Here is a 25851-nt window from a genome sequence, read left to right as displayed (position 1 = left end):
AGAGGACCTTTAAATGAACAGAACAGGAAATAGTCTGAGTTCATAGCCTTCAGAAAGGCCTGGGGAGTTAGTATCCTATGTTGTTGATTGAAGGAAGATCACATTTACTTTGTTAAACCAAAAAGGCAGCTGGCTGAATAAATATTTTATTAAAACTAAGGAGCTGGGGGCACATCAGTGGTTCAATTAATTAGGCAATCAATTCTTCATTTCAGCTCAGGTCAGATTGTGAGGTTGTGATATCAAGCCCCACGTCAGGCTCTACACTGGTCATGGAACATGCTTGAGATTCTCTCTCTCCCCCTCCCTCTGTCCTTCCCCCACCCCACCCCCATCTTTCTTGCTCTTGCTCCCTAAAATAAATAAAGTTTTTAAAAACTGAAGAGCTGGATGAAATCATGTTTTATTGCTTGGTTACTTTTGTAATGTATCTCAATAGGAGCATAAATGCAAAATAGTTTTATTTTTACTTCAATCAAAGCTTCCAACCATAATGTGTTGAATTTCCTGTTCATAACCCTTCATAAAATCTTGGCACATTGCATCATTTTCTATTAATTTCAGTTATTAAAATTTTTGTCTAGTTTAAAACTTCAATTATGAATCTGATATAAATGAGATCACCTTCTTTTTCCCCTCAACATAAGCTTGAACTGTGATGCTCTGCTTGGAGTAGAGAAGTTGGGAGGGTCTGGTTACTCTCTCCTCCTTATTCAGCTCTAGTTTGGGTGTCAGAGAGGGAAGATCGGGGTAAAAAAACTTACATAATCAAGCGTGTTTTGGTATGCAGTGGTGTCCCAGGTCTTTCTGTGGTTTAATCCAGTTTTGTCTATGGCTAGTAGATTCTACTACTGAGAGGTCTGTGCTGGTGATGAGCTTTGTTTTCTTTGGGTGGAATTCAGCTTTACCCTAGCTCTCTCAGTCATTGAGGAATTCATCAGGGAGAATCAATTATGTCTACTTTGGCTCTGACACCAGTTCTTCCCCTAACTCTTTCTCTAGCTCAATTTTTCCTTAACTTAGAAACTATCTTGCCTCTTTCCTTTCCTTCATGTTGTTCTGTATATAGCTATGGGAACCACTGAGATCACTTTCCAAACCTTAAAGAACCATGGAATACCAGGGTTTGTTAGAGTAGGCTGTTTATTCCCTGTCAGTAACAAATTCTAGACTGCATCCCTTCCTACTCTGTTACTGTGAGCTACTCTAGGGAGCTCTTCTTTAAAAATCTATGACTAAAAGTGAACAGCCATGTTTGGTTCACACGTGGCTCCCCAACTTCAGGCGGCAAGTACTTAACTTCTCCAAGAAGACTCTTAACCACAGGATTCTGCCATAGCAGCTCCAGGTACACTTGTGTGTTCTGTAGCTTATCATCCAACCAGCAGAGGAAGGAGAGGTCAATCTTTCCTCTTGCACACACACACACACACACACACACACACACACACACACACCACACGATCTTTACACATGATTCTCCCAGTGGGCTTCCATTATTTGGCTTCAGTAAGAAAAAAATAACTTCTCTTTTTCCCTGCAGAAGAGGACTATCCTTTTCCTATGAACACTATGCTCTCCAGGAGTCTGCTGTCTTTCATACTCTTTTCCCTAGTTTTCTCTTTATACATATTGACAGCTGGGCACTGGGTATTGTTAGGATGACAAGTTATTTCACCTCACCTTTGGTGGGCGACAGTGTGTGGTCCCAATTTTTGGCATATCTTCAGAGTTTCTTATAGGGAAGGTGCTACTCAGATCTACTTTTTAGTTATGAATAAGTGAAAAAGTTCTATTCAATATCCTGAACACTTTCTTACAAATATATCTAATTATTGTCCCTAATTTCTGTAAGATTTTATACTTCCTGCAGTATTTTTTTTATTTATTTTATTTTTTATGAGCACACAGTATATATATATATATTTATTTATTTAAAATATAAAGATTAGGTAGTTAGCAGTGCAAAATTGGTTTGGGGAGTAGAATTCAGTGATTCATCACTTTTATACAACACCCAGTGCTCATCACAAGTGCCCTTCTTAATACCCATCACCCATCTAGCCCATTCCCTGCCCACCTCCCTCTATCAACCCTCAGTTTGATCTCTATCATTAAGAGTCTCTTTGGCTTTTCCCTCTCCTCTTTTCTCTCCTGACTTCCCATATGTGCATGTGTTTTCTTTCTTAAATTCCATATATGAGTGAGATCATACGGTATTTTTCTTTCTCTGACTGCCTTATTTCACTTAGCATAATACACTCGGACACCATCCATATCATTGCAAATAGCAAGAGTTCATTCTTTTTGATGGCTGAGTAATATTCTATTATATATATCTACCATGTCTTCTTTACCCATTCATCAGTCTATAAGTTCAAGAACATACGGGCTCTCTCCCTAGTTTGGCTATTGTTAATAATGCTGCTATAAACATCAGGTGTATATATCCCTTTGAATCTGTATTTTTGTATTCTTTGAGTACATAACTAGTAGTGAAATTGCTGGATCATAGGGTAGTTCAGTTTTACACATTTTGAGGAAACCCCACACTCTTCTCCAGAGTGGTTGCACCAATTTTCATTCCCACCAACAGTGTAAGAGTGTTCCCCTTTCTCTACATCCTCACCAACACCCATTGTTTCTTGTGTTGTTAATTTTAGCCATCCTGAGAGGTGTGAGATGATATATCATTGCAGTTTTGATGTGTATTTCTCTGCTGATGAGTGATGTTGAGTATCTTTTCATGTGTCTGTTAGTTATCTGGATGTCTTTTTTGGAAAAGTATCTATATCTTCTGTTCATTTGTTAACTAAGTTATTTGTTTTTTGGATGTTCAGTTTGATAAGTTCTTTGTAGATTTTGGATACCAACCCTTTATCAGATATGTCATTTGCAAATATCTTCTCCCATTCCATAAGCTGCCTTTTATTTTGTTGATTGTTTCCTTTGCTACACAGAAGCTTTTTATCTTGATGAGTCCTAACAGTTCGAATTTTTGCCTCTGATAATGTTTCTAATAAGAACTTGCTATGGCCAAGGTCAAAGTGGTTTCTGCCTATATTCTCTTATAGGATGTTGATAGTCTCTTCTCTCACATTCAAGTTTTCATCCACTCTGAATTTAGTTTTGTGTATATTGTGAGAAAGTGGTCCAGTTTCATGCTTTTGTATGTGGCTGTCTAGTTTCATTCTTCTGCAAGTGACTTTCCAGGACTTTGTTAAATAGTAACAGTGAGAATGGACATCCTTGTCTTGTTCCTGACCACAGAGGAAAGAGTCTTAGGTTTTCCGCAGTGAAGATATTAGCTGTGAGTCTTTTGTATACAGCTTTTGTTGAGGTATGTGCCTCTATCCCAACTTTGTTGAGGGTTTTTAATCAAGAATTGATGCTGTATTTTGTCAAGTGCCTTTTCTGCATCTATTGATAGGATCATATGGTTCTTTTTTTCCTGGAGTATTTTTTAATCATGATACTCCATCATTTCTTTTGATCCATTAAATGTATCTACTATTAATCCAAAATAATTTGGCTACTCCCACCTTATCTCCAAATAAAAATGTTGCTCCTGATTGCTCTTAACCCCTGAATTCAATTCTGCTTCATTGTCTTTACATTTGCTGTTTCCACTTTCTAGAATTCTCACTGGTTTTCTCAGCACTTAGTCTATCACTTCACTCAAGTCTATGCTCAAAAATCATTTCCTTAAGGGCCATTACATCCAAACAGTCTATCCCACTAATATCTCCCATCACTCTCTATCCTTTAGACTGCCTTCTTTTTCTTCAAAGTATTTACTAATAGTTAAAATTATTTTCAGTTTCCTCCAATAGAATGAAAGCCCTTTAGACTAAAAACTTTATATTGTTCACTTTAACTCTATCCCTAGAACACTAGATAGCACCTGAAACATGATGAGAATTCAAAAAGTTGTTGAATGAATGATTTTTTGAGAATTTCTTTTTGTCCAATCTCTTTGTGTCACAATAGGAGACTACTGGTACTATTAGATGGCTGGTTCTCTCACTCAAGTAAAAATAGTAATAGGTAACACCTACAGAATATTTGCCTGTGCCATATCCTCTTCAAGGCACTTCATATATGTTTTTTAAAGATATTTTATTTATTTGATAGAGAGAAATCACAACTAGGCAGAGAGGCAGGCAGAGAGATAGGAGGAAGCAGGCTCCCTGCAGAGCAGAGAGCCCAATGTGGGGCTCGATCCCAGGACCCTGGGATCATGACCTAAGCCTAAGGCAGAGGCATTAACCCACTGAGCCACCCAGGTGCCCCCATATATGTTTTAATCTTCACAACAAGCCTGTAAAGTAGCCATTATTTTTAACTCCATTTTGCAGACAAGGGAACTACAATACAGGGATTTATGTAATTTTTGTTAATTTTTATTTTATTGTGATAAGAACAGTTAATGTGAAATCTACTCTTAATAAAATTCTCTACATAGTTGCCAACATTTGCTATTTCTTATGTTTTTGATTCTAGCCATTCTGAGAGGTATAAGGTGATGTCTCATTTGGTATTGATTTCCATTTCTCTGGTGACTAGTAATGTTGAGCATCTTTCCATATGTCTATTGCCTATCTGTATGTCTTCTTTGGTGAAAAGTATATTCAGATCCTCTGCCCATTTTTTAATCAAATCTTTTTTTTTTTGGTGTTGAGTTGTATAAGTTCATTTTTTATTTTGGATATTAACCCCTTATCAGTTATATCATTTGCAAATATCTTCTCCCATTCAGTAGGCTGCCTTTTTGTTTTGTGGATGATTTCCTTCACTGTGCAAAAGCTTTTTATACTGATATAATCCCAATAGTTTAATTTTGTTTTTGTTTCCCTTACCTTAAGAAATAAATCTAGAAAAATGTTGTTACTGTCAGAGAAATTACTGTCTACATTCTCTTCTAGGACTTTTTAGGTTTCAGGTCTCACATTTAGGTCTTTAATCCATTTAAAGTTTATTTTTATGTATGGTGTAGGAAACGTTGATCAGTTTCATTCTTTTGCATGTAGCTGTCCAGTTTTCCAAGCACCATTTATTGAAGGGACTATCTTCTCCCCATCGTATATTCTTCTGTCTTTGTCATAGATCAGTTGACCAGATATATGTGGATTTATTTCTGAGTCCTCTATTCTGTTCTCTATTTTGGGGCCAGTGTCATTTTTTTTTTATTACTGTAGCTTTGCATTATATCTTGAAATCTAGAATTTTGATATCTCCTTCTTCATTCCTCTTCCTCAAGATTGCTTTGAATATTTGGGATCTTTTGTAGATGTATAGAAATGTTAGTATTATTTGCTCATTTCTGTGAAAAATGCTGTTTATATGCCACATTTTCTTTGTCCAGTCATCTGTTCATGGACATTTAGTTTGTTTCCTTGTCTTTGCTATTGTGAATAGTGCTGCAGTGAATATGGGAGTACTAATATCACTTCAACATCTTAATTTCAATTCTTTTGGTTAAATACCCCAAAATGGGATGCTAGATCTTGTGGGTGTGGAAGCTCTACTCTTAATTTTTTGAGGAGCCTCCATACTATATTTCATAGTAGCAGTTACACCATTTTGCATTCCCACCAACAGTGTGCAAGAGTTCCAATTGTTCCACATTCTCACCAATATTTTTTCTTTTTATTAGTAATAGCCATCCCGACAGGTATGAGGTAATAGCACATTCTGGTTTGGCTTTGCATTTCGCTGATAGAGATACAGAGTTTTGTTTTGTGTTTTTCGGTCATTTGTACATCTTCTTTGGAGAAATATCTATTCGAATTCTTAGCCCGTTTAAAAAATTGAGTTATTAGTGTTTTTGCTTGAGTTATAGGAGTTCTTTATATATTTTGAAGATTAACCCTATATCAGATAAGTGGTTTACATATATTTTCTCCTATTTCATAAGTTGCCATTTGACTCTATTGGTGATTTCCTTTGCTTGGAAGATTTTTAGTTTGATATAGTCCCACTTTTGTTGTTGTTGTTGTTGTTTTTCCAGGACTTATGTAACTCAACCTAGGTGACTATTGATAAGTGTCTAAGCTGGAGTTTAAGCCCAGTCAGCCTAGAACTAGGTTATAGGCTGCGTTGTTAACTACCATAATTTAGTAGTAGTGCATTTTTTATACTTTTATATACGTGGTGAATGACAATGTAAAAGACATCTTCTTAAACTTTTTAAATTTAAATTCAACTAATTAACATATAATGTATTATTTGTTTCAGGGGTGCAGGTCTGTGATGTGTCAGTCTTATATAATACATAGTGCTCATAACAACAAGTACGCTCCCCTAAAAGACATCTTCTAATACTAAAAGTGTCCAAGTTAAATAAACTTAAGTTGTGCTGAATTAATTGAAACTGAACTGCAGAGGGATAACTGGGTGGCTCAGTGGGTTAAGCATCTGTCTCCAGCTCAGGTTATGATCCCAGAGTTCTGGGATCCAATTCTGCATTAGGCTCCTTGCTTGGTGGGGATCCTGCTTCTCCCTCTGCCAGTGACTCCCCCTGTTTGTGCTCTCTTTTTCTCTCTCTGATGAACAAATAAATTAAATCTTTAAAAAAAAAGAAATTGAACTGCAGAACCTAACAGTGACTATTTAAATAAGTTCTAGCAGTTGTGTTTGGCACATATGTCTCTGTTTGGCAGTTACAAGACGAATTTAACTATAATGATGGAAAAGGCTAACTTCTATTGCAGTCTCTTTTTAAGGAAATAACTGTGTTTTTTTCCATCTTTTATTCCTCAAAGAATCTAACATAATGTCTTGAACGGCTGACTCACCCAAAAGCATTTACAGAGTGACCAGAAATATTATTGTAAAATATGTTGTTCTGCTTGTTTAAAACTGGACCTAAGTGAACAACTCTTTTGGTTTCCTTCTAACATCACAAACAAGGCTATTTGGGTCTTTGGAAGACATAGCTTCCCGTTACCAACCCAAATCCCAATATATTACAGTAATATGTTTTTCTATCTATTAGTGAATCTTTGTTTAGGCTTAATAAAGTTGAAACAAAATACACAATTGATAATGAGATCATGTCCTATGTGTGGAATATCTGGAAGTATGGGCTATAAATTATTAAAAATGTAACCCCAAACAGGCTATCAGAATGGATACGCCATTTATTCATGGTCTGAAAATATTTAAGGGAGAATATCCAGTATCAAGAGTCACCTTATAACATTTTTGTGTCTGAGATATGCCTGAAATGGAAAAGAAAGGAGGGCTAAAGTTGGAAAAGAAAAAGTCTAGACATCAAACATTCTTTTGTTTAAGTAACTTGAGGTACAAATCTATACATCTGTAGAAGAGCACAGAAAGGGTAGGGTAGAAACTTTCTTCATCAGTTTTCTTATTCAGGTCCATTACTCAGCCCCGATCAACTGTAAGTGGATGAGGCCTATCTCTCTCTCTCCACCTTAGAGGAGTTCACAATGATTGGATGTGTTTGTTACTGAATTACTCAAGAGGAAATGAGTCTCATATCATATTCACCTAATCAAGACAATTTCAGAATGATTACTAATGTCACCACCCTTACCTCATTCTTTTATTGAGGGAAAAAAGAGGGAAAATAAACCTAAATTTTCTGAATATTGAGATAATATAGATTTTAATGATAAAGTAATCAAAATAATCAGCTCTGAAGATACAATTAAATTTGAATACATTTAATTTATATATTTGTTAAAATATCTATTGTATTTAAGTGCTATACTGAGTTCTGAGGTTAGAAGATGGACTAATTAGTCGCTTTCCACAAGCAGGAAGTCATAGTAGGAGAGGCAGATGTAGATGCTCCTCGAGTAGTATGGAACAAAGGGCTAAGGGAAGAAAGACAATGGGGTAATTGATTCTGCTTGGCAGAGATTTTACAGAAGGACAAGAACTCACAAATAATTAAGATTTCACCAGGATAACAAAGAAAGTTCATTCCAGGAAGAAGCAGCAACATAAGCAAAAATACTGAGACTTAAATAGCATACACAATACATTTGTAAGATGTTCACAAAAAAAGCTCAATCTAATCCATCCCCCTAAGTAATCAAACTCTTTATGCTAGTCCCTTCTTGCTGGATCACTGTAACAAGCAACCGTGGAAATAAGTGCCCATACTGAGTGGACAATCCCCTTACTTCCAAGAAACCATTCTGCATCGTTGAACAAGACTGAGTTTTCATTCAAATATAGAAAATTACCACCAGGCCACTCCTTCCTTGTCTTTCCTGTCATTATACTACTTCACATTCTTGGAATGCATTCCTGAGCCATGTAAGGGACCCTGCTCTCTGCTTTGTAAGACACAGTACTTCACATAATGTTGCATTTCTTAGCCCGTTTTATAATTTTCTGTTCATGTGTGTCCCTCATGACAGTGTAGGCTCATTAAGGACAGAATTGTGTCCTTCTTTTTAACTATAGTATTCCTAAGGCCTGCCCAAGTGCCAGACCCATAGTCGGCACTCAATAAAAATCTATTAACTAAATGAGTGTCTGCATGCTTGTTGTTTTGGGGGTCTGAGATCCTCTTGCAGGGTGCTGGGTTCGGCCTGGCCAGGACAAGGATCAGTAGGGCTGGCAACTGAGGATTAGTTCCTAGAGTAGGACACACTAGCTGAGGAGGTCTGTGGTAGAAAAACAACAGGACCAAATTTGAACCAATGTCCTTAAAGATAATGGAGTTTCAAAGTCAAGAAAACAAAACCAAATGGCATAATCAGAGTTCTAAATAAGGAGAAGCCTAGGCTGTGCTTCTTAAATAGGGGACCTTGTTTACACAGGATATTTTTCAGGGTGCCTCACAGGACAGGAAGCCATAAGACCAACGTGGGCCAACTTCCTACAATGACAGATTTATTCACTGGTGAGTAATTTAAAACATTCCATTTCTACTAAACATGGAGTGAAATGCAAATTTTCACATATTTTAAAAATAGAAACAGCTTTCAAGATAACTCTAGCTTTTAGTGAGCCACTTCATTTGTATGCCCAAGTTCCTAGAGGTAAGTGCTTTTTCCCTTGACATTAGGAGCAGTACACATTTCTGAGAAGTGTAAGTGGGGTAAGAAGCTGAACAAAACCAAACTTTCAAATACACTGAACACAATCCAAGAGGAATTTTTTAAAAAGATTTTACTTGTTTATCTGTTTTAGAGAAAAAATGTGTGAATGGGGGTAGAAGCAGAGGGAGAGAGAAAAAAGGATCCAATAGAGATTCCAGGCTGAGTGGGGAACCTGATGTAGGGCTCCTCAGGGGGCTCAACACAGGGCTCAATCCATGACTGTAAGACCATGACCTGAGCCAAAACCGGGAGTCAGAATCAACTGACTGAGCCACCCAGGCGCCCCTTGAGAAGGATCTTAAGCACAATATTGGGCTGTCCTTAGCTTAATTTTACTACTTTGCATAAAGGTGAATTCTATGGATTAGAGAAAATGTTAAGTAGAGCTAGCTCTTAACTTTTTATTTTTTAACTAAAATTGACTTTTTTTATATACGCTATTACCAAAAAATGCATAAAACAAGATTTGGCACAAATTGATCATGTTGAAGCTGGGCAATGGATACTTGAGGCTTCATTATACTATTCCCTTTATTCTTTTCATGTACTTGAAAGCTTTCATACTAAAAGTTTAAAGAGACAAAAGCAATGTGTGCCTAGTTATAGAATAATGTTACATGCAGGTAAGCAAAAGGAAGAAAATGTACAAGAAACATGATTCCATCACCCAACTACCACCATTTTGTAGTATTATTTTTAAAACTACTTGTAGATAGCAATAGATAATTTTTTTAAATCTAAAAGAAATATAATTCCATTGCCCAGACACCATAATATTGTAAGGTTAATTTTATAGTCTACTCATAGATAGAAATTAGATATTTTTAAATTTGTATTTGACTCTGTAAACACATTCTACCTTATTCTCTATTGGATAACAGCACTCTGGTTTGGGAAATGGTGAGTGAGCCTGACTGGTCTAAAGAGAATAACATTCCCTTTGCCAACTATAAATTCAGAAACCAGCAAATGATATGATTCCCCCAATGATAAATGAGGCAATAGTTGCTAGAAACTTCTAGAAAAGTTCCTTCTCTTCAGTCTTTACAGCAAATGAAAGCCATTCTCTATTTCCCTCTCTGAATGTGAATGAGGAAACAAGTAGTCATGCTTAATTGTACCTAGACTCTATCTTACAATTATTTGGGGAACCAGCTATACGATGAAGCATATTTTGATGACAGAGCAAACAGAAACCACCTGATTCCTTGACAACATTGTTGGGTCACTGAATCGGCCAACCCTGAGTCATGCCTTACATCTGAGTTATATGAATTGAATTAATACATCTAATAACTGTTATTATAAAAACAAATGTATCACTTTTAATTCATTGTATCACTTTTATTTCATTTTGGAAATAAAAATTTCATTTAAAATATTTTAAATGAAATTTAAAGAAATAAATAAATTTTAAAATACTTCATTTTATTTCATTTAAAAATGTATCACTTTTAATTCATTTTGAGTTGGATGTTCTGTTACTTGCTGCCAAAACTTTCCTGACACCATGCAGCTTAGTCTTTTTTCTACTTTAAGATGTGTGGTGAACATATGTCACATGTGTCAATAAACTCAATAAATTCAATTCTGCAGCGTCATTTTGAATGTCTGTATATACTCCATTGCGTACCTCTACCTTTGCATCTCCAAAGCGTATGATGCAATCTTCTTATACTGCCAAATGCATGAAGTTCTTCAGCAGTGAATCCATTAAGGATACACTGGTTCCAATATCAGGATCTTTTTTTTTTTTTTTTTTTTTTTTTTTTTTTTTTTTCATCTGCTTTTCATTTTTATTTTTTTTTTTTCCTTTTTATTAATTTTTTCAGCGTAACAGTATTCATTCTTTTTGCACAACACCCAGTGCTCCATGCAAAACGTGCCCTCCCCATCACCCACCACTTGTTCCCCCAACCTCCCACCCCTGACCCTTCAAAACCCTCAGGTTGTTTTTCAGAGTCCATAGTCTCTTATGGTTCGCCTCCCCTCCCCAATGTCCATAGCCCGCTCCCCCTCTCCCAGTCCCACCTCCCCCCAGCAACCCCCAGTTTGTTTTGTGAGATTAAGAGTCATTTATGGTTTGTCTCCCTCCCAATCCCATCTTGTTTCATTTATTCTTCTCCTATCCCCCTACCCCCCCATGTTGCTTCTCCATGTCCTCATATCAGGGAGATCATATGATAGTTGTCTTTCTCCGATTGACTTATTTCACTAAGCATGATACGCTCTAGTTCCATCCACGTCGTCGCAAATGGCAAGATTTCATTTCTTTTGATGGCTGCATAGTATTCCATTGTGTATATATACCACATCTTCTTGATCCATTCATCTGTTGATGGACATCTAGGTTCTTTCCATAGTCTGGCTATTGTAGACATTGCTGCTATAAACATTCGGGTACACGTGCCCCTTCGGATCACTATGTTTGTATCTTTAGGGTAAATACCCAGTAGTGCAATTGCTGGGTCATAGGGTAGTTCTATTTTCAACATTTTGAGGAACCTCCATGCTGTTTTCCAGAGTGGTTGCACCAGCTTGCATTCCCACCAACAGTGGAGGAGGGTTCCCCTTTCTCCACATCCTCTCCAGCATCTGTCATTTCCTGACTTGTTAATTTTAGCCATTCTGACTGGTGTGAGGTGATATCTCATTGTGGTTTTGATTTGTATTTCCCTGATGCCGAGTGACGTGGAGCACTTTTTCATGTGTCTGTTGGCCATCTGGATGTCTTCTTTGCAGAAATGTCTGTTCATGTCCTCTGCCCATTTCTTGATTGGATTGTTTGTTCTTTGGGTGTTGAGTTTGCTAAGTTCCTTATAGATTTTGGATACTAGCCCTTTATCTGATATGTCGTTTGCAAATATCTTCTCCCATTCTGTCAGCTGTCTTTTGGTTTTGTTAACTGTTTCCTTTGCTGTGCAAAAGCTTTTGATCTTGATGAAATCCCAATAGTTCATTTTCGCCCTTGCTTCCCTTGCCTTTGCCGTTGTTCCTAGGAAGATGTTGCTGCGGCTGAGGTCGAAGAGGTTGCTGCCTGCGTTCTCCTCAAGGATTTTGATGGATTCCTTTCTCACATTGAGGTCCTTCATCCATTTGGAGTCTATTTTCGTGTGTGGTGTAAGGAAGTGGTCCAATTTCATTTTTCTGCATGTGGCTGTCCAATTTTCCCAGCACCATTTATTGAAGAGGCTGTCTTTTTTCCATTGGACATTCTTTCCTGCTTTGTCGAAGATTAGTTGACCATAGAGTTGAGGGTCGATTTCTGGGCTCTCTATTCTGTTCCACTGGTCTATGTGTCTGTTTTTGTGCCAGTACCATGCTGTCTTGATGATGACAGCTTTGTAATAGAGCTTGAAGTCCGGAATTGTGATGCCACCAACTTTGGCTTTGTTCTTCAATATTCCTTTGGCTATTCGAGGTCTTTTCTGGTTCCATATAAATTTTAGGATTATTTGTTCCATTTCTTTGAAAAAAATGGATGGTATTTTGATAGGGATTGCATTAAATGTGTAGATTGCTTTAGGTAGCATAGACATTTTCACAATATTTATTCTTCCAATCCAGGAGCATGGAACATTTTTCCATTTTTTTGTGTCTTCCTCAATTTCTTTCATGAGTACTTTATAATTTTCTGTGTATAGATTCTTAGTCTCTTTGGTTAGGTTTATTCCTAGGTATCTTATAGTTTTGGGTACAATTGTGAATGGGATTGACTCCTTAATTTCTCTTTCTTCAGTCTTGTTGTTGGTGTACAGAAATGCAACTGATTTCTGTGCATTGATTTTATATCCTGACACTTTACTGAATTCCTGTACAAGTTCTAGCAGTTTTGGAGTGGAGTCTTTTGGGTTTTCCACATATAGTATCATATCATCTGCGAAGAGTGATAGTTTGACTTCTTCTTTACCAATTTGGATGCCTTTAATTTCTTTTTGTTGTCTGATTGCTGAGGCTAGGACTTCTAGTACTATGTTGAATAGCAGTGGTGATAATGGACATCCCTGCCGTGTTCCTGACCTTAATGGAAAAGCTTTCAGTTTTTCTCCATTGAGAATGATATTTGCGGTGGGTTTTTCATAGATGGCTTTGATAATATTGAGGTATGTGCCCTCTATCCCTACACTTTGAAGAGTTTTGATCAGGAAGGGATGCTGTACTTTGTCAAATGCTTTTTCAGCATCTATGGAGAGTATCATATGGTTCTTGTTCTTTCTTTTATTAATGTGTTCTATCACATTGATTGATTTGCGGATGTTGAACCAACCCTGCAGCCCTGGAATAAATCCCACTTGATCGTGGTGAATAATCCTTTTAATGTACTGTTGAATCCTATTGGCTAGTATTTTGGCGAGAATTTTTGCGTCTGTGTTCATCAAGGATATTGGTCTGTAGTTCTCTTTTTTGGTGGGATCCTTGTCTGGTTTTGGGATCAAGGTGATGCTGGCCTCATAGAATGAGTTTGGAAGTTTTCCTTCCATTTCTATTTTTTGGAACAGTTTCAGGAGAATAGGAATGAGTTCTTCTTTAAATGTTTGGTAGAATTCCCCTGGGAAGCCGTCTGGCCCTGGGCTTTTGTTTGTTTGGAGATTTTTGATGACTGTTTCAATCTCCTTACTGGTTATGGGCCTGTTCAGGTTTTCTATTTCTTCCTGGTTCAGTTGTGGTAGTTTATATGTCTCTAGGAATGCATCCATTTCTTCCAGATTGGCCAATTTGTTGGCGTAGAGTTGCTCATAGTATGTTCTTATAATTGTCTGTATTTCTTTGGTGTTAGTTGTGATCTCTCCTCTTTCATTCATGATTTTATTGATTTGGGTCCTTTCTCTTTTCTTTTTGATGAGTCTGGCCAGGGGTTTATCAATCCTATTGATTCTTTCAAAGAACCAGCTCCTAGTTTCATTGATTTTTTCTATTGTTTTTTTGGTTTCTATTTCATTGATTTCTGCTCTGATCTTTATGATTTCTCTTCTCCTGCTGGGTTTAGGGTTTCTTTCTTGTTCTTTCTCCAGCTCCTTTACGCGTAGGGTTAGGTTGTGTACTTGAGACCTTTCTTGTTTCTTGAGAAAGGCTTCTACCGCTATATATTTTCCTCTCAGGACTGCCTTTGCTGTGTCCCACAGATTTTGAACTGTTGTGTTTTCATTATCATTTGTTTCCATGAATTTTTTCAATTCTTCTTTAATTTCCTGGTTGACCCATTCATTCTTTAGAAGGATGCTGTTTAGTCTCCATGTATTTGGGTTCTTTCCAGCTTTCGTCTTGTGATTGAGTTCTAGCTTCAGAGCATTGTGGTCTGAAAATATGCAGGGAATAATCCTAATCTTTTGATACCGGTTGAGACCTGATTTGTGACCCAGGATGTGATCTATTCTGGAGAAGGTTCCATGTGCCCTAGAGAAGAATGTGTATTCTGTTGCTTTGGGATGAAATGTTCTGAATATATCTGTGATGTCCATCTGGTCCAGTGTGTCATTTAAGGCCTTTATTTCCTTGTTGATCTTTTGCTTGGATGATCTGTCCATTTCAGTGAGGGGAGTGTTAAAGTCCCCTACTATTATTGTATTATTATTGATGTGTTTCTTTGATTTTGTTATTAATTGGTTGATATAGTTGGCTGCTCCCACGTTAGGGGCATAGATATTTAAAATTGTTAGATCTTCTTGTTGGACAGACCCTTTGAGTAGGATATAGTGTCCTTCCTCATCTCTTATTATAGTCTTTGGCTTAAAATCTAATTGATCTGATATAAGGATTGCCACCCCAGCTTTCTTCTGATGCCCATTAGCATGGTAAATTGTTTTCCACCCCCTCACTTTAAATCTGGAGGTGTCTTCGCGTCTAAAATGAGTTTCTTGTAGGCAACATACTGATGGGTTTTGTTTTTTTATCCATTCTGATACCCTGTGTCTTTTGATTGGGGCATTTAGCCCATTAACATTCAGGGTAACTATTGAGAGATATGAATTTAGTGCCATTAGTAGCCTGTAAGGTGACTGTTACTGTATATTGTCTCTGTACCTTTCTGATCTACTACTTTTAGGCTCTCTCTTTGCTTAGAGGACCCCTTTCAATATTTCCTGGAGAGCTGGTTTGGTGTTTGCAAATTCTTTCAGTTTTTGTTTGTCCTGGAAGATTTTGATCTCTCCTTCTATTTTCAATGATAGCCTAGCTGGATAGAGTATTCTTGGCTGCATGTTTTTCTCGTTGAGTGCTCTGAATATATCATGCCAGCTCTTTCTGGCCTGCCAGGTCTCTGTGGATAAGTCTGCCGCCAATCTAATATTTTTACCATTGTATGTTACTGATTTCTTTTCTCGGGCTGCTTTCAGGATTTTCTCTTTGTCACTAAGACTTGTAAATTTTACTATTAGGTGACGGGGTGTGGACCTATTCTTGTTGACTTTGAGGGGGGTTCTCTGCATCTCCTGGATTTTAATGCTTGTTCCCTTTGCCATATTAGGGAAATTCTCTCCAATGATTCTCTCCAATAGACCCTCTGCTCCCCTCTCTGTTTCTTCTTCTTCTGGAATCCCAATTATTCTAATGTTGTTTCGTCTTATGGTGTCACTTATCTCTCGAATTCTCCCCTCATGGTCCAGTAGCTGTTTGTCCCTCTTTTGCTCGGCTTCCTTATTCTCTGTCATTTGGTCTTCTATATCACTAATTCTTTCTTCTGCCTCATTGATCCTAGCAGTGAGAGCCTCCATTTTTGATTGCACCTCATTAATAGCTTTTTTGATTTCAACTTGGTTAGACTTTAGTTCTTTAATTTCTCCAGAAAGGGCTTTAATATCTCCAGAGAGGGTTTCTCTAATATCTTCCATGCCTTTTTCGAGCCCGGCTAGAATGTTCAGAATCGTCATTCTGAACTCTTGATCTGACATAGTACCAATGTCTGTGTTGATTAGGTCCCTAGCCTTCGGTACTGTCTCTTGTTCTTTTGTTTGTGGTGATTTTTTCCGCCTTGTCATTTTGTTCAGATAAGAGGATATGAAGGAGCAAATAAACTACTAATAGGGTGGCAAAGACCCCGGAAAAATGCGCTGTAACCAAATCAGAAGAGACCCCAAATTGTGGGGGGGGGGGGGGAAGGGGATAAAAAACAGGTTCTGAAAAAAAAAAAGAAAAAAAAAAAAAAAAAAAGAAAAAAAATTTAAAAAATAAAAAAAATAAAAAAAATAAAAAGAAGAAAGAAAAAATATATATATTTAGATGAACTAGTCAAAAAACGTTAAAAAAAGAAAAGGGTAAAAGTTTTTAAAAAAAATTTAGCAGAAGAAGAAAAAAGAAAAAAGAAAAAAAAATTGAAAAAAGAAAAAAAAAGAAAAAATTGAAAAAAGAAAAAAAAATTGAAGTAGCCGCAAGACTAAAGAATCATGGGGAGAAAGCCATGAGTTCCGTGCTTTGCTTTCTCCTCCTCTGGAATTGCTCTGCTGTCTTAGGAATTGAATCTGCTTTCTCCTTGATAGATGAACTTCGTCCTGGCTGGATATTTTGTTGATCTTCTGGGGGAGGGGCCTGTTGTAGTGACTCTCAAGTGTCTTTGCCCGAGGCGGGATTGCACCGCCCTTACCGGCGGCCGGACTAAGTAATCGGCTCGGGTTCGCTTTTGGGAGCTTCTGTTCCCTGAACGCTTTCCGTAGAGTTCCGGAGGACGGGAATGAAAATGGCGGCCTCCCAGTCTCCGGCCCGGAGGAGCCGAGAGCCTGGGGCCCCACTCCTCAGTGCGCCCCCAGAGGACAGCACCCAATCACTCCCGTATCCCCAGCCTCTAGCCGCGCTCCGAGCTCACCCAGCCCGCGACCAGTTCAAGGTAACCCCGAGCTGAGAGTTTAGTCCTCGGCTCTGTCTTTGCAGCCGGTTTCTCCGTTCTAATACCTGCGAGCTCTCCGACACTCTGACACCCCCGATCCTTCTGTGACCTTGCGGGGCCTGGGGCCACGCTGGCCCTGCGTGGGCTTCACCCCGGTTTAGCCCCTGGAGCAATGTCCCTCAGTGGAACAGACTTTTAAAAGTCCTGATTTTGTGCTCCGTTCCTCCGCCGCTTGCCGGGAGCCGGCCCCTCCCCCCGCGGTCTGTCTTCCCGTCGTTTTAGATTCACTTCTCCGCCAGTCCTACCTTTCAGAAAGTGGTTGATTTTCTGTTTCTAGAGTTGCTGTTCTTCTTCTCTTCGCTCTCCCGTTGGATTTGTAGGTGTTTGCTATGTTTAGATAAGCTATCGAGCTGATCTCCTGCTACCTGATGTAGTCTCAGGCTGCTACTTCTCCGCCATCTTGACTCCTCCCCCTCTTTTTTTTTTTTTAAAGATTTTATTTATTTATTTGACAGACAGAGATCACAAGTAGGCAGAGAGGTGGGCAGAGAGAGAGGGGGAGGCAGGCTCCCTGTGGAGCAGAGAGCCCGATGCGGGGCTCGATCCCAGGACCCTGGGATCATGACCCAAGCAGAAGGCAGAGGCTTTCACCCACTGAGCCACCCAGGCGCCCCTCAGGATCTTTTTTGAAGGGAAACTGCCCTTCCACTGAATGACCACTGTAATAAAATAGCAACTATATGTTAAAAATTACTTTATCTAAATTTAAGATTTGACATCAAGATAGCAACTCCTTCTTGTGAATCCAGAAAGTTTACATGGTATTTTCTCTTTTCCACCTATCATGAGCACACTCTGAAGGCACACACAAGAGTCGCGTCTGTCTACAATGTCAACTTGGTTCAATCGAAAAGCAAAGTTAATCACAAGTATAAAGCAGTCTCAAGATTCCAAACTCAGTGACATTTCACCATGTGATTAAACTTGGCTTCTTACATAGCACACAGAATAGGACACGAGACAAATTACACAACAAACAAGAAGGGCCTCAGAAATTAACGAACTGAACATGAAGTCAGTCTGTGGACACAGAGCTGAGACGAGGCCTCGGTCCAGTCTGAGTCAGTTCCGGCACTTACTGCTTCTTATTTTCAAGCCGTGAAGGATCTTGTTTCTGTTCGGAGATCAATCAGGCAGAGCCTTTGATGTCAGTTGCCTTTTTTAAGTGGTCAGATACAGAGAGAGCTCCTATCTGAAGAGTTTGACAGTTTGCTGCCCAAATCATCCCCTTTCTAAAGGAATTTAACTGGTCTTGGGCCCTGGAAGAACTCCTCTGGTTCTGCTCGTTACCAGTTCCAGAGTGTCAGCCGATGCTGGTCCAGGCATACCTTGTAACTGCAGTACCTTTAACTGTTTGCATCATTCCTTGACACAGCGCCCTGCTTGACATAGGAAACTCCATATTGCTTTTACACTACCCTTCATCTAAGAAAAGGTTACTATACCCTGATGCTAGAACAATTCTGTCACCTCCTATAGAAGACTATGCAAAGCTCCTCCTCCCTGAGCTCCAGGGAGGTGCCGTGGCAAGAGTTTTGTCATGACTGTTTTCCCAGCATATTCATGCCCAACATTCAGAAGTGTCAGAAACTAGTGCCCTCCAAAGAAACTGGCTAGTATAGGGGAAAGTAGGTTTTGAGAAGGTCCCATTTAGGTTTTTAGGTTTGTTTTTTTTTAACTTGATATGTCTTGTTAACCCATTTTCCCTTGACTGGATGCCATTTTCTCAAAAAGGATATTGTATTACCAGATTAGGATTAGGATTATCTGAAGAGAATGGAAAATAATTAGCATTCCTATCTGTATCAAAGACCCCAATATGGGTAGAGAAATTGTGAAAGATGCAATAGTTCATATGTGAACAGTCACTTCAATAAATAGTTATATCAAAAACCACATCATGATTGAAGAAAATTGTTAAACCATAAATATTGCAAAAATCAGTGCTCTACTAAATTTGACTGCACTTGCTGCCACTTCCCTGGTTATTTGCCTTTAATTTGAAGTGGTTCACCAAGATCTCACTCATGTTGCTTTTTATTTCATACATAGACAGGTTAACTTATGTCCTATTTACACTCCTTTCTTCTAATAAAATAGTGCTACTGAATTGGCAATGGTCCTAATTCAGATTACTTTATGCATAGAAAATTAAAATTATGGGCAAAAAATAGAACCACAGTGGATGTGATGATGTACTCTTCAGTTGCCTAGAACCTATCCAAAGCTATAGCTCCAAAAATATTCTCACCACACATAATTGTCCCACAAAGACACCCACCTCTTTCCCAAATGGAAATTATACCGAGTCATGTCTATTTGACCTTCATAATGTCCTGAGGTAAGTATTCTTCAATTCTAAGCTTTCTGTACAATCTCCTCCAGTACAGTTGAATCAAACTCAATATGAGAGTTTCAAAATACCAGTCTTGGGTTAGAGGATGAGTTTCACTATTCTTCAATCAGGGTCCCAAAAAGAAACTGATGGCACAACTAAATAGTTTAACTTCAAGGAGGAACTGTTTACAAAGGGACTATTTACTAAAGAGTGGGTGTTGGAATTATAAGCTAGAATGCAGGAACCCAGGGTTTTGTAGCAGTTGAGCTATTTCCCCTAGGCCAGAAGTTACCAAAGGAGGAAGAGAATCACACAGAGTGATTTGGCCTGAGTAGATCTGTGACCTTCAATGAAAGACGCAGAAGGCAAACTTGCAAGGGGGGAGCCAGGAGACAAATGTTGTGACCTTATCCTCTCCCCTTCCGTCCCTCTCTTTAGACCAGTTAGGTTCACTCATTAAGCTAAGCTCAATTTCCCAAACCAGAGTGCTGCTTTTCAATGGAGAATAAGGTGGAATGTATTTGGAGAGTCAAACACAATTTTTAAAATATCTATCTAATCTCTATCTATGAATAGACTAGAAAATTAATCCTACAATATTAAATAGTGTCTAGACAATGAAATTATATTTCTTATGGATTTTATAGTAGATGCTTTTAACAAGAGATCACTTTCTTCCATTTCTGCTCTCTCAATGCAATATTTTATTATAGTTACTCTGTCTGTGGTATGCCTTTATTTTCCCCTCTGAATCCATTGTCCTCTCTCTACCTTACACTCTGTCCTGGGAGGCTGTCCTGTATAGACACCATTAATGGATTCTTATGTCCTCTGGTTTCCAGTTGTTCTAAGCCAATGAGGAGGCTGCCTCACAGCAGTAGATCTGTGAGGCATAGGTTGTTTTGGGGGTATGGTGAGGACAAAAGTATGTCTGACTAATGTTTCAAAATTTTAGAATCTCTCTCTGAGGATAAGGAACAAGTATGAAATTAGTTTAAAGGAACAAGCATGAACGGAGAAAAGACCGATGATGCAGCAGGGTAGCATTCCCAAGAACCATGGGGATCAGAGTAAGAGGTCTAAGTAAAAGAGAATCATGACTAAACTCAGATTTGTATGTAAGAAAAAGGTAAAAGTCCCATCAAACAGGATTTTCTATAAATGCTCATGGACCCATGATAACAGTGAGTGTGGTCCCTTCTATAAATCAATCTGAAAACTGAAGACCTTTCCGTAGGCCATTCATCAAAATATTCAAAACACAAAAAATACAAGTCCCTAAGAATTTTTTCCTGGAACTTCCTATGTGTATTCTCCATATTCCATATTGTTTGTCAGTTCTTGACATTAAATCTAAAAAAGCTCATTTTTTCTTACCAGTTCTGTTTAAGGCATGATACACTTAAGGATTTAAGACAGTCAATGAAATGAAAAAGTTTCCATTTTATTACTTGGAGTGGTTAAAGAATTAGAGCTGCACTATAGCGATACACTTATGTGGGTGTAGAATAATAACTATGAGGATAGGCATTGTACAAATACTATTTTTTTTAAATAAGCCTCCTCCAGTCAAACACAGATTCACTTAATAAAAACTCAAAATACATGCATATACAGATTTTATTTCTGATTTACCCTTGATATTTAAGAACTGACAGGAACTGAGAAATAAATTTCATAAATGCAGAGCAAATCAACATAGTTGAACACAGCTGAACTCTCCATGCCAAATATCTACAGTTAAAAAGAAGTGCTTTAATAATGTTCATTCTATTAAAAACTTTCAAAATACTATTTTTGAAAATAAGAAAAACTTTGCCTCTCAGTACTCTTCTTTTGCATGAAGAAAATATTCCTTCCCTTAAACCTTAATATTTAGACATTAGGAAAAATAAAAGAAATGATATTATCAAGCTCTAAATAAATAACTTAAAATCTAAATGAATGTTTCACCCATCTTTGTTCTACAATATCACTAATAAGGTTAAAAATCAATTGTTTTAATGTATCAACCATACCTTCTTGTTGTCTTCATTACCTCTCCATCATTACTTAATGAAGAATTATATGTCAAGCTCTAGTTAAATCTACATGTGATATATGTATATATACATGCTAAATGTATGATGTGCATGTGTATGTTTTGGGAGAAAATGGACAAAGATGGGAAATAAAGACTGAGGTGAGTTTGTAAGAAATAAAAATGAAATACAATGAAATGTATTTTTTTTAAAGATTGTGATTTTTTTCAGGCAATTCCATGAATAATTATTTGACCACATTACTAAGTTCAAAACACACACATTAATGAGAAAAGGGCAGACTTCCAGTTTCAAAATGGCAAACATTTAAGGTAATCTCCCTCTTACACTAAATTCATAGAAATGAAGGAAATGTATTTTAAAAATAAATACAGCCATAATAAAACAAACAAGCAAACATAAGTCATAGGAATAAAAGGCATAACATAAGGAATATAGTCAATGATATCATAATAGTGATGTAATAGGACATGGTAGTGTACTTGTGGTGAACACAGCAAAATGTGAAAACTTATCAGGTCACTGATATATATATATATATATATATATATATATATATATACATATATATATATACATATATATATATATATATCTGAAGTCATTATAACATTGTGTGTCAACTATAGTAAAAAAATAATAAAATAATATTTATAACCATCACCAACAGAAAAACAAGAACTTAGAGAACTACACAAAGAGTAATTGATCTTTGAAAAATGCAAACAGATAGAGCTCACAGATCAGGATTCCCTTGGGAAAGTTCTGACCTAGGAGGTAAGACCAGTCACACTAATGTTCCATGCGTAAAGATGATGAAATCCAGGAGAAGGAGCTAGACCCAGAAGCAATTGGCAGGATGATTAGTTGGAGTACCACAAAGGGAGGAGCCAGGCAGGTCAACCCTTGCGTATCTCTTTCCTTCCCCTTCCCCTTGCAGTATCTACCTCTAGTCAGGAAAGATGAATAGGGGCACTGATTACAGAGAAATAGGACAACGTCCTTGAGGGCTAGCGGCAATAAGAGGAATGGGGAGCACTCACACTCAGACCCGTCATTAAGTTACCTTGCCAGGCATGACATCCTTTACTGGATTTAGACAGAACGTGGTAGAAGAAATATTTCAGGGGATAATTGCCTAGAGTTTTCCAGGAGTGCAAAAAGACATGAAACCTCACAAAGGGCCAGCAAGGGCCATGCAAAATTATAAACACAGAGAAAAGATGGTGAAATCTTAGAGCATCAAGTTAAAGCAGAGTATCCTGATGCCACTTGAAAGAAAAGATGGATTCCTTTCAGGACAATTAAAAACAGACTTTTCATCAGCATAGTGCTTGTGAAGAAACATATGAACAAAATATTGAGTGAAAAGCCTTTGAACCTGAAACTCTATACCTAGTCACATTATCAAGTAAACAAAATCATTTTTAGAGAAAACAGTTTAACTGGGAATTTGATGGCCTCCTTTTCTAGTTCTGAATGAGTGTAGCTTAATGTTAAGCATCAAATAAGTTTTAAACATACTTCAGATAAGAATATGCAGCAGATCCCGCCTTTATGCCCTCTGCTGATTGCCTACTGTGGATGAATGCAATTGTTAGTTTCTCTGCAACCAAATATATTCTTTGGAAGCTACACTCAGTTTGCTCCTTTGTAACACACATATTTTCTACTCACTCTCCTGTGCCTCCTTACTACCTTGCAAAGAATGTAGGTTTTAAATTTATGTGATGCCTCATGTCTCTGCTCTGATTCACCTATCTCTAAAGCCCATCCTTCTACAAACCCATGTATCTACCAGACTTGAATCATGGCCTATCCCAATCTGGCTCACCCAAATACCACTTAAGACTTGGTTAGGGTAAATTAAGATTTTCAGTAATATATGAGATTATACGTTATGTTAGAGCTTGAGGCTACAATGTGTCAATAATAAATCAGAAAAAATAAAAGAGTCCTCTAGCCTCTTTAAATTTAAACCTTAATCCTGCAATTTACTAGTTGTGTGACCCAGGGCCAGTCTTACTAAACATGCCTAAACCTATTTTTATAAATGCGGAGAATACCCTTTTAACCTCAGGGTTATTGTGCAAAACAAATGACATAATATATTTAAGGAGACCAAACAATAGTAGACTGTCAATAGATGGGAGTTTTCTCCACTTCCTCCCTCTTAATAGCAGGGCAAATTCTGCTGATAAAGAAATATGAATGTATTTAACTTTGAGAAATAATTAGAGAAATAAAAACAAAAATTCATTTTTCCAGTCAATGAATAAAGAAAAGTTAAAAAAGAGTTGAATGCGCCAGGTGATATTTTAATTTACCGTGTTGCAGGGTTCCTGGGTGGTTTAGTGGGCTAAACCTCTGCCTTTGGTTCAGGTCATGGTCTCAGGGTTCTGGGATGTGCTCAGCAGGGAGCCTGCTTCCCTCTTTCTCTTTGCCTGCCTCTCTGCCTATTTGTGATCTCTCTCTCTCTCTCTGTCGAATAAATAAATAAAATCTTTCAAAAAAATTTACCCTGTTGCTATCTGTGAATGCCTATTTAAAATCAAATTATCAAATATTTGAGTATGTAAAATATATAATGCACTCCCAATGTGTTTATACCTTGTAGTTATATATCTGTGTCACTAAAGCATATAAACCAGAAAATTTATATGTTAATTTGCAGTGAGAAATATTGCCAATCTAGCTAAGTGGACCATCATTTTTGGTTTGGCCTGACCAGCCCATTTTTTTCTGGTAGGCAGATCCACTGGGAAAATGAAATTATCAGAATATTCTCTAGTGAGCATGCAGTCAGAATGACTAGACATTGGTTAGGTGATTCCAGCGTAGCTGACGCATCTTCTCCACGATGGAGATCTACCTGCCAGGTTATCCAACACCTAGAGGAGGCCTCTTACCCTTTCCTCAGTGTGATGCTATTTCTTACTACTGAGAGTGGACCTTGGGATGCTGCTTGGTTCAACTTCTGTGGCTGAATTGTTCTTCCTTTAAATTTGCTTTGGCTTCAACAGGGGTTCCTGAACCATCTAGCTAGTGGAAAGTGAACTTTAAATTTTGAAGCAGGAGAAGCTTCCAACGAGAACATGACATACAGTTTTCCTGCATAGTGTGGAAGTGAGATGGGCCTTTTACACTTGTACACAAGTAGCTTTCCATTACTCTTGAGCAGAGGCCTGACTATAGGGAAGCCGTCCCCAGACAGAAAGGCCTGACATTGGGCTGAATTGTTCCGCTCAGTAATAGAAATTTGATTTACCAGGAAGTCTGTCTCCACAGAGCTGAAAACAGTTTCTTTTAAATTTGAATTCAGTCTGCTCTCTACCTGAAAATTATTATTTCATTCCTGGAAGCTGTTTTTATAATCTTTATTCAAGAATTGGCTCCCGGGAGGGGAGGAGATGAAATTGTATTATATGTGCAGTTTGAACTTCTTGCCTCATCTTGAAGGCGAGATTAAAAGCAAACTGTATTGAATTCGGTGCAGTGGCATCTGAACTATAATGTAACCCTTTCCTATAAAGTGTTATTTGAGATGGAATTGGGCAAAGCACACGACTGTTTTAAGTAGTTGGTTGAGCCAGATTCTGTTAGTGGAAAGAATGTGGGTTTTCCCTTGATAAGCACGGAATTCTCCCTCACCTGCTCTGTGTGTGTGTGTGTGTGTGTGTGTGTGTTGGCTCATGCTATGTAGAAGTCTGATGATTGCTATGCAGGAACTTGGAAGTACAGTTGGACTCTAGGTTCTAAGAGTAGCTACTTGTAACAGTAGCTGTTAATCGAACATGTAAACTAGTGGCCCACTGTCCCACTGAGGCCCACAGAAATGTTTGGTTTGGCCATGGCAGTATCATTTAAAAAATAAAAGAATCAGGTGCCACACTGATCAGAAGTAAAGTTTCACTTAATATTAACTTCAGACCTCTTGCAAAATCAGGTCCAGCAAACCTAGGTCTTTGTTCCCACAGGTCACCTTTGTTCCCAGCAGCTCCTCTCTTTCAATGGAGCACATGCTGGCCAGTTCACCACCACTCTCACGTTGTCTGTCATTGGGTGATATTTTAGCCAAATGTCACGACCACTTTTGTTATTGCATGCAACCTTCACGCTTGCCCACTACCAGCCAGACCTCTGTTGATGTTCAATTTTGTAATTCTTCTGCCTCCCAAACTTTGCAGGCTCTCAAGCATCTTATGGGGAATTACCAAAACAGTGTCACCGCTCAGGAGTTGGGCAGGCAATGCCAGTGGTCCTTAGAAGCAGAGTAACAGGCTGATAAACATCAGTGGCAGCAAAGACAGCAAACATCCCCTCAGCCAGCTGGCTGGAAGGCTTCAGGGAGGAACCTGGCTGCAGCAGAACTCCAAGCCACAAGCAAGGCAATACCTTGCAAACTCCCCAAACAGGTGCTGATATCTGATAATCAGATAGAGCCTTGAAGCATCATTATCTAGACACAAAAATGAAACGTCACCTCAGTTTGTAGTGACAAGCTAAGGAAGC

At 38.1% G+C, this 25851-nt stretch overlaps 1 protein-coding gene across 1 annotated transcript in view; it reads right to left on the bottom strand.

Annotated features, from left to right (window-relative positions):
• TMPRSS11E (transmembrane serine protease 11E) overlaps positions 1 to 18361 on the bottom strand; it is a 68699-nt gene extending 50338 nt beyond the window's left edge. The window contains exon 1 of the mRNA XM_045997371.1: positions 18288 to 18361. Within this exon, the coding sequence (XP_045853327.1) occupies positions 18288 to 18361 (74 nt within the window). The remainder of the gene's footprint in view (positions 1 to 18287) is intronic.
• Between the last annotated feature and the right edge of the window lie 7490 nt (positions 18362 to 25851).

The sequence above is a fragment of the Meles meles genome, chromosome 2, assembly GCF_922984935.1.
Source record: "Meles meles chromosome 2, mMelMel3.1 paternal haplotype, whole genome shotgun sequence".
NCBI classification, from domain to species: Eukaryota; Metazoa; Chordata; class Mammalia; order Carnivora; family Mustelidae; genus Meles; species Meles meles.
The sequence above is the reverse complement of the archived record's forward strand: the minus strand, read 5'-3'. Positions and strand labels throughout refer to the sequence as shown.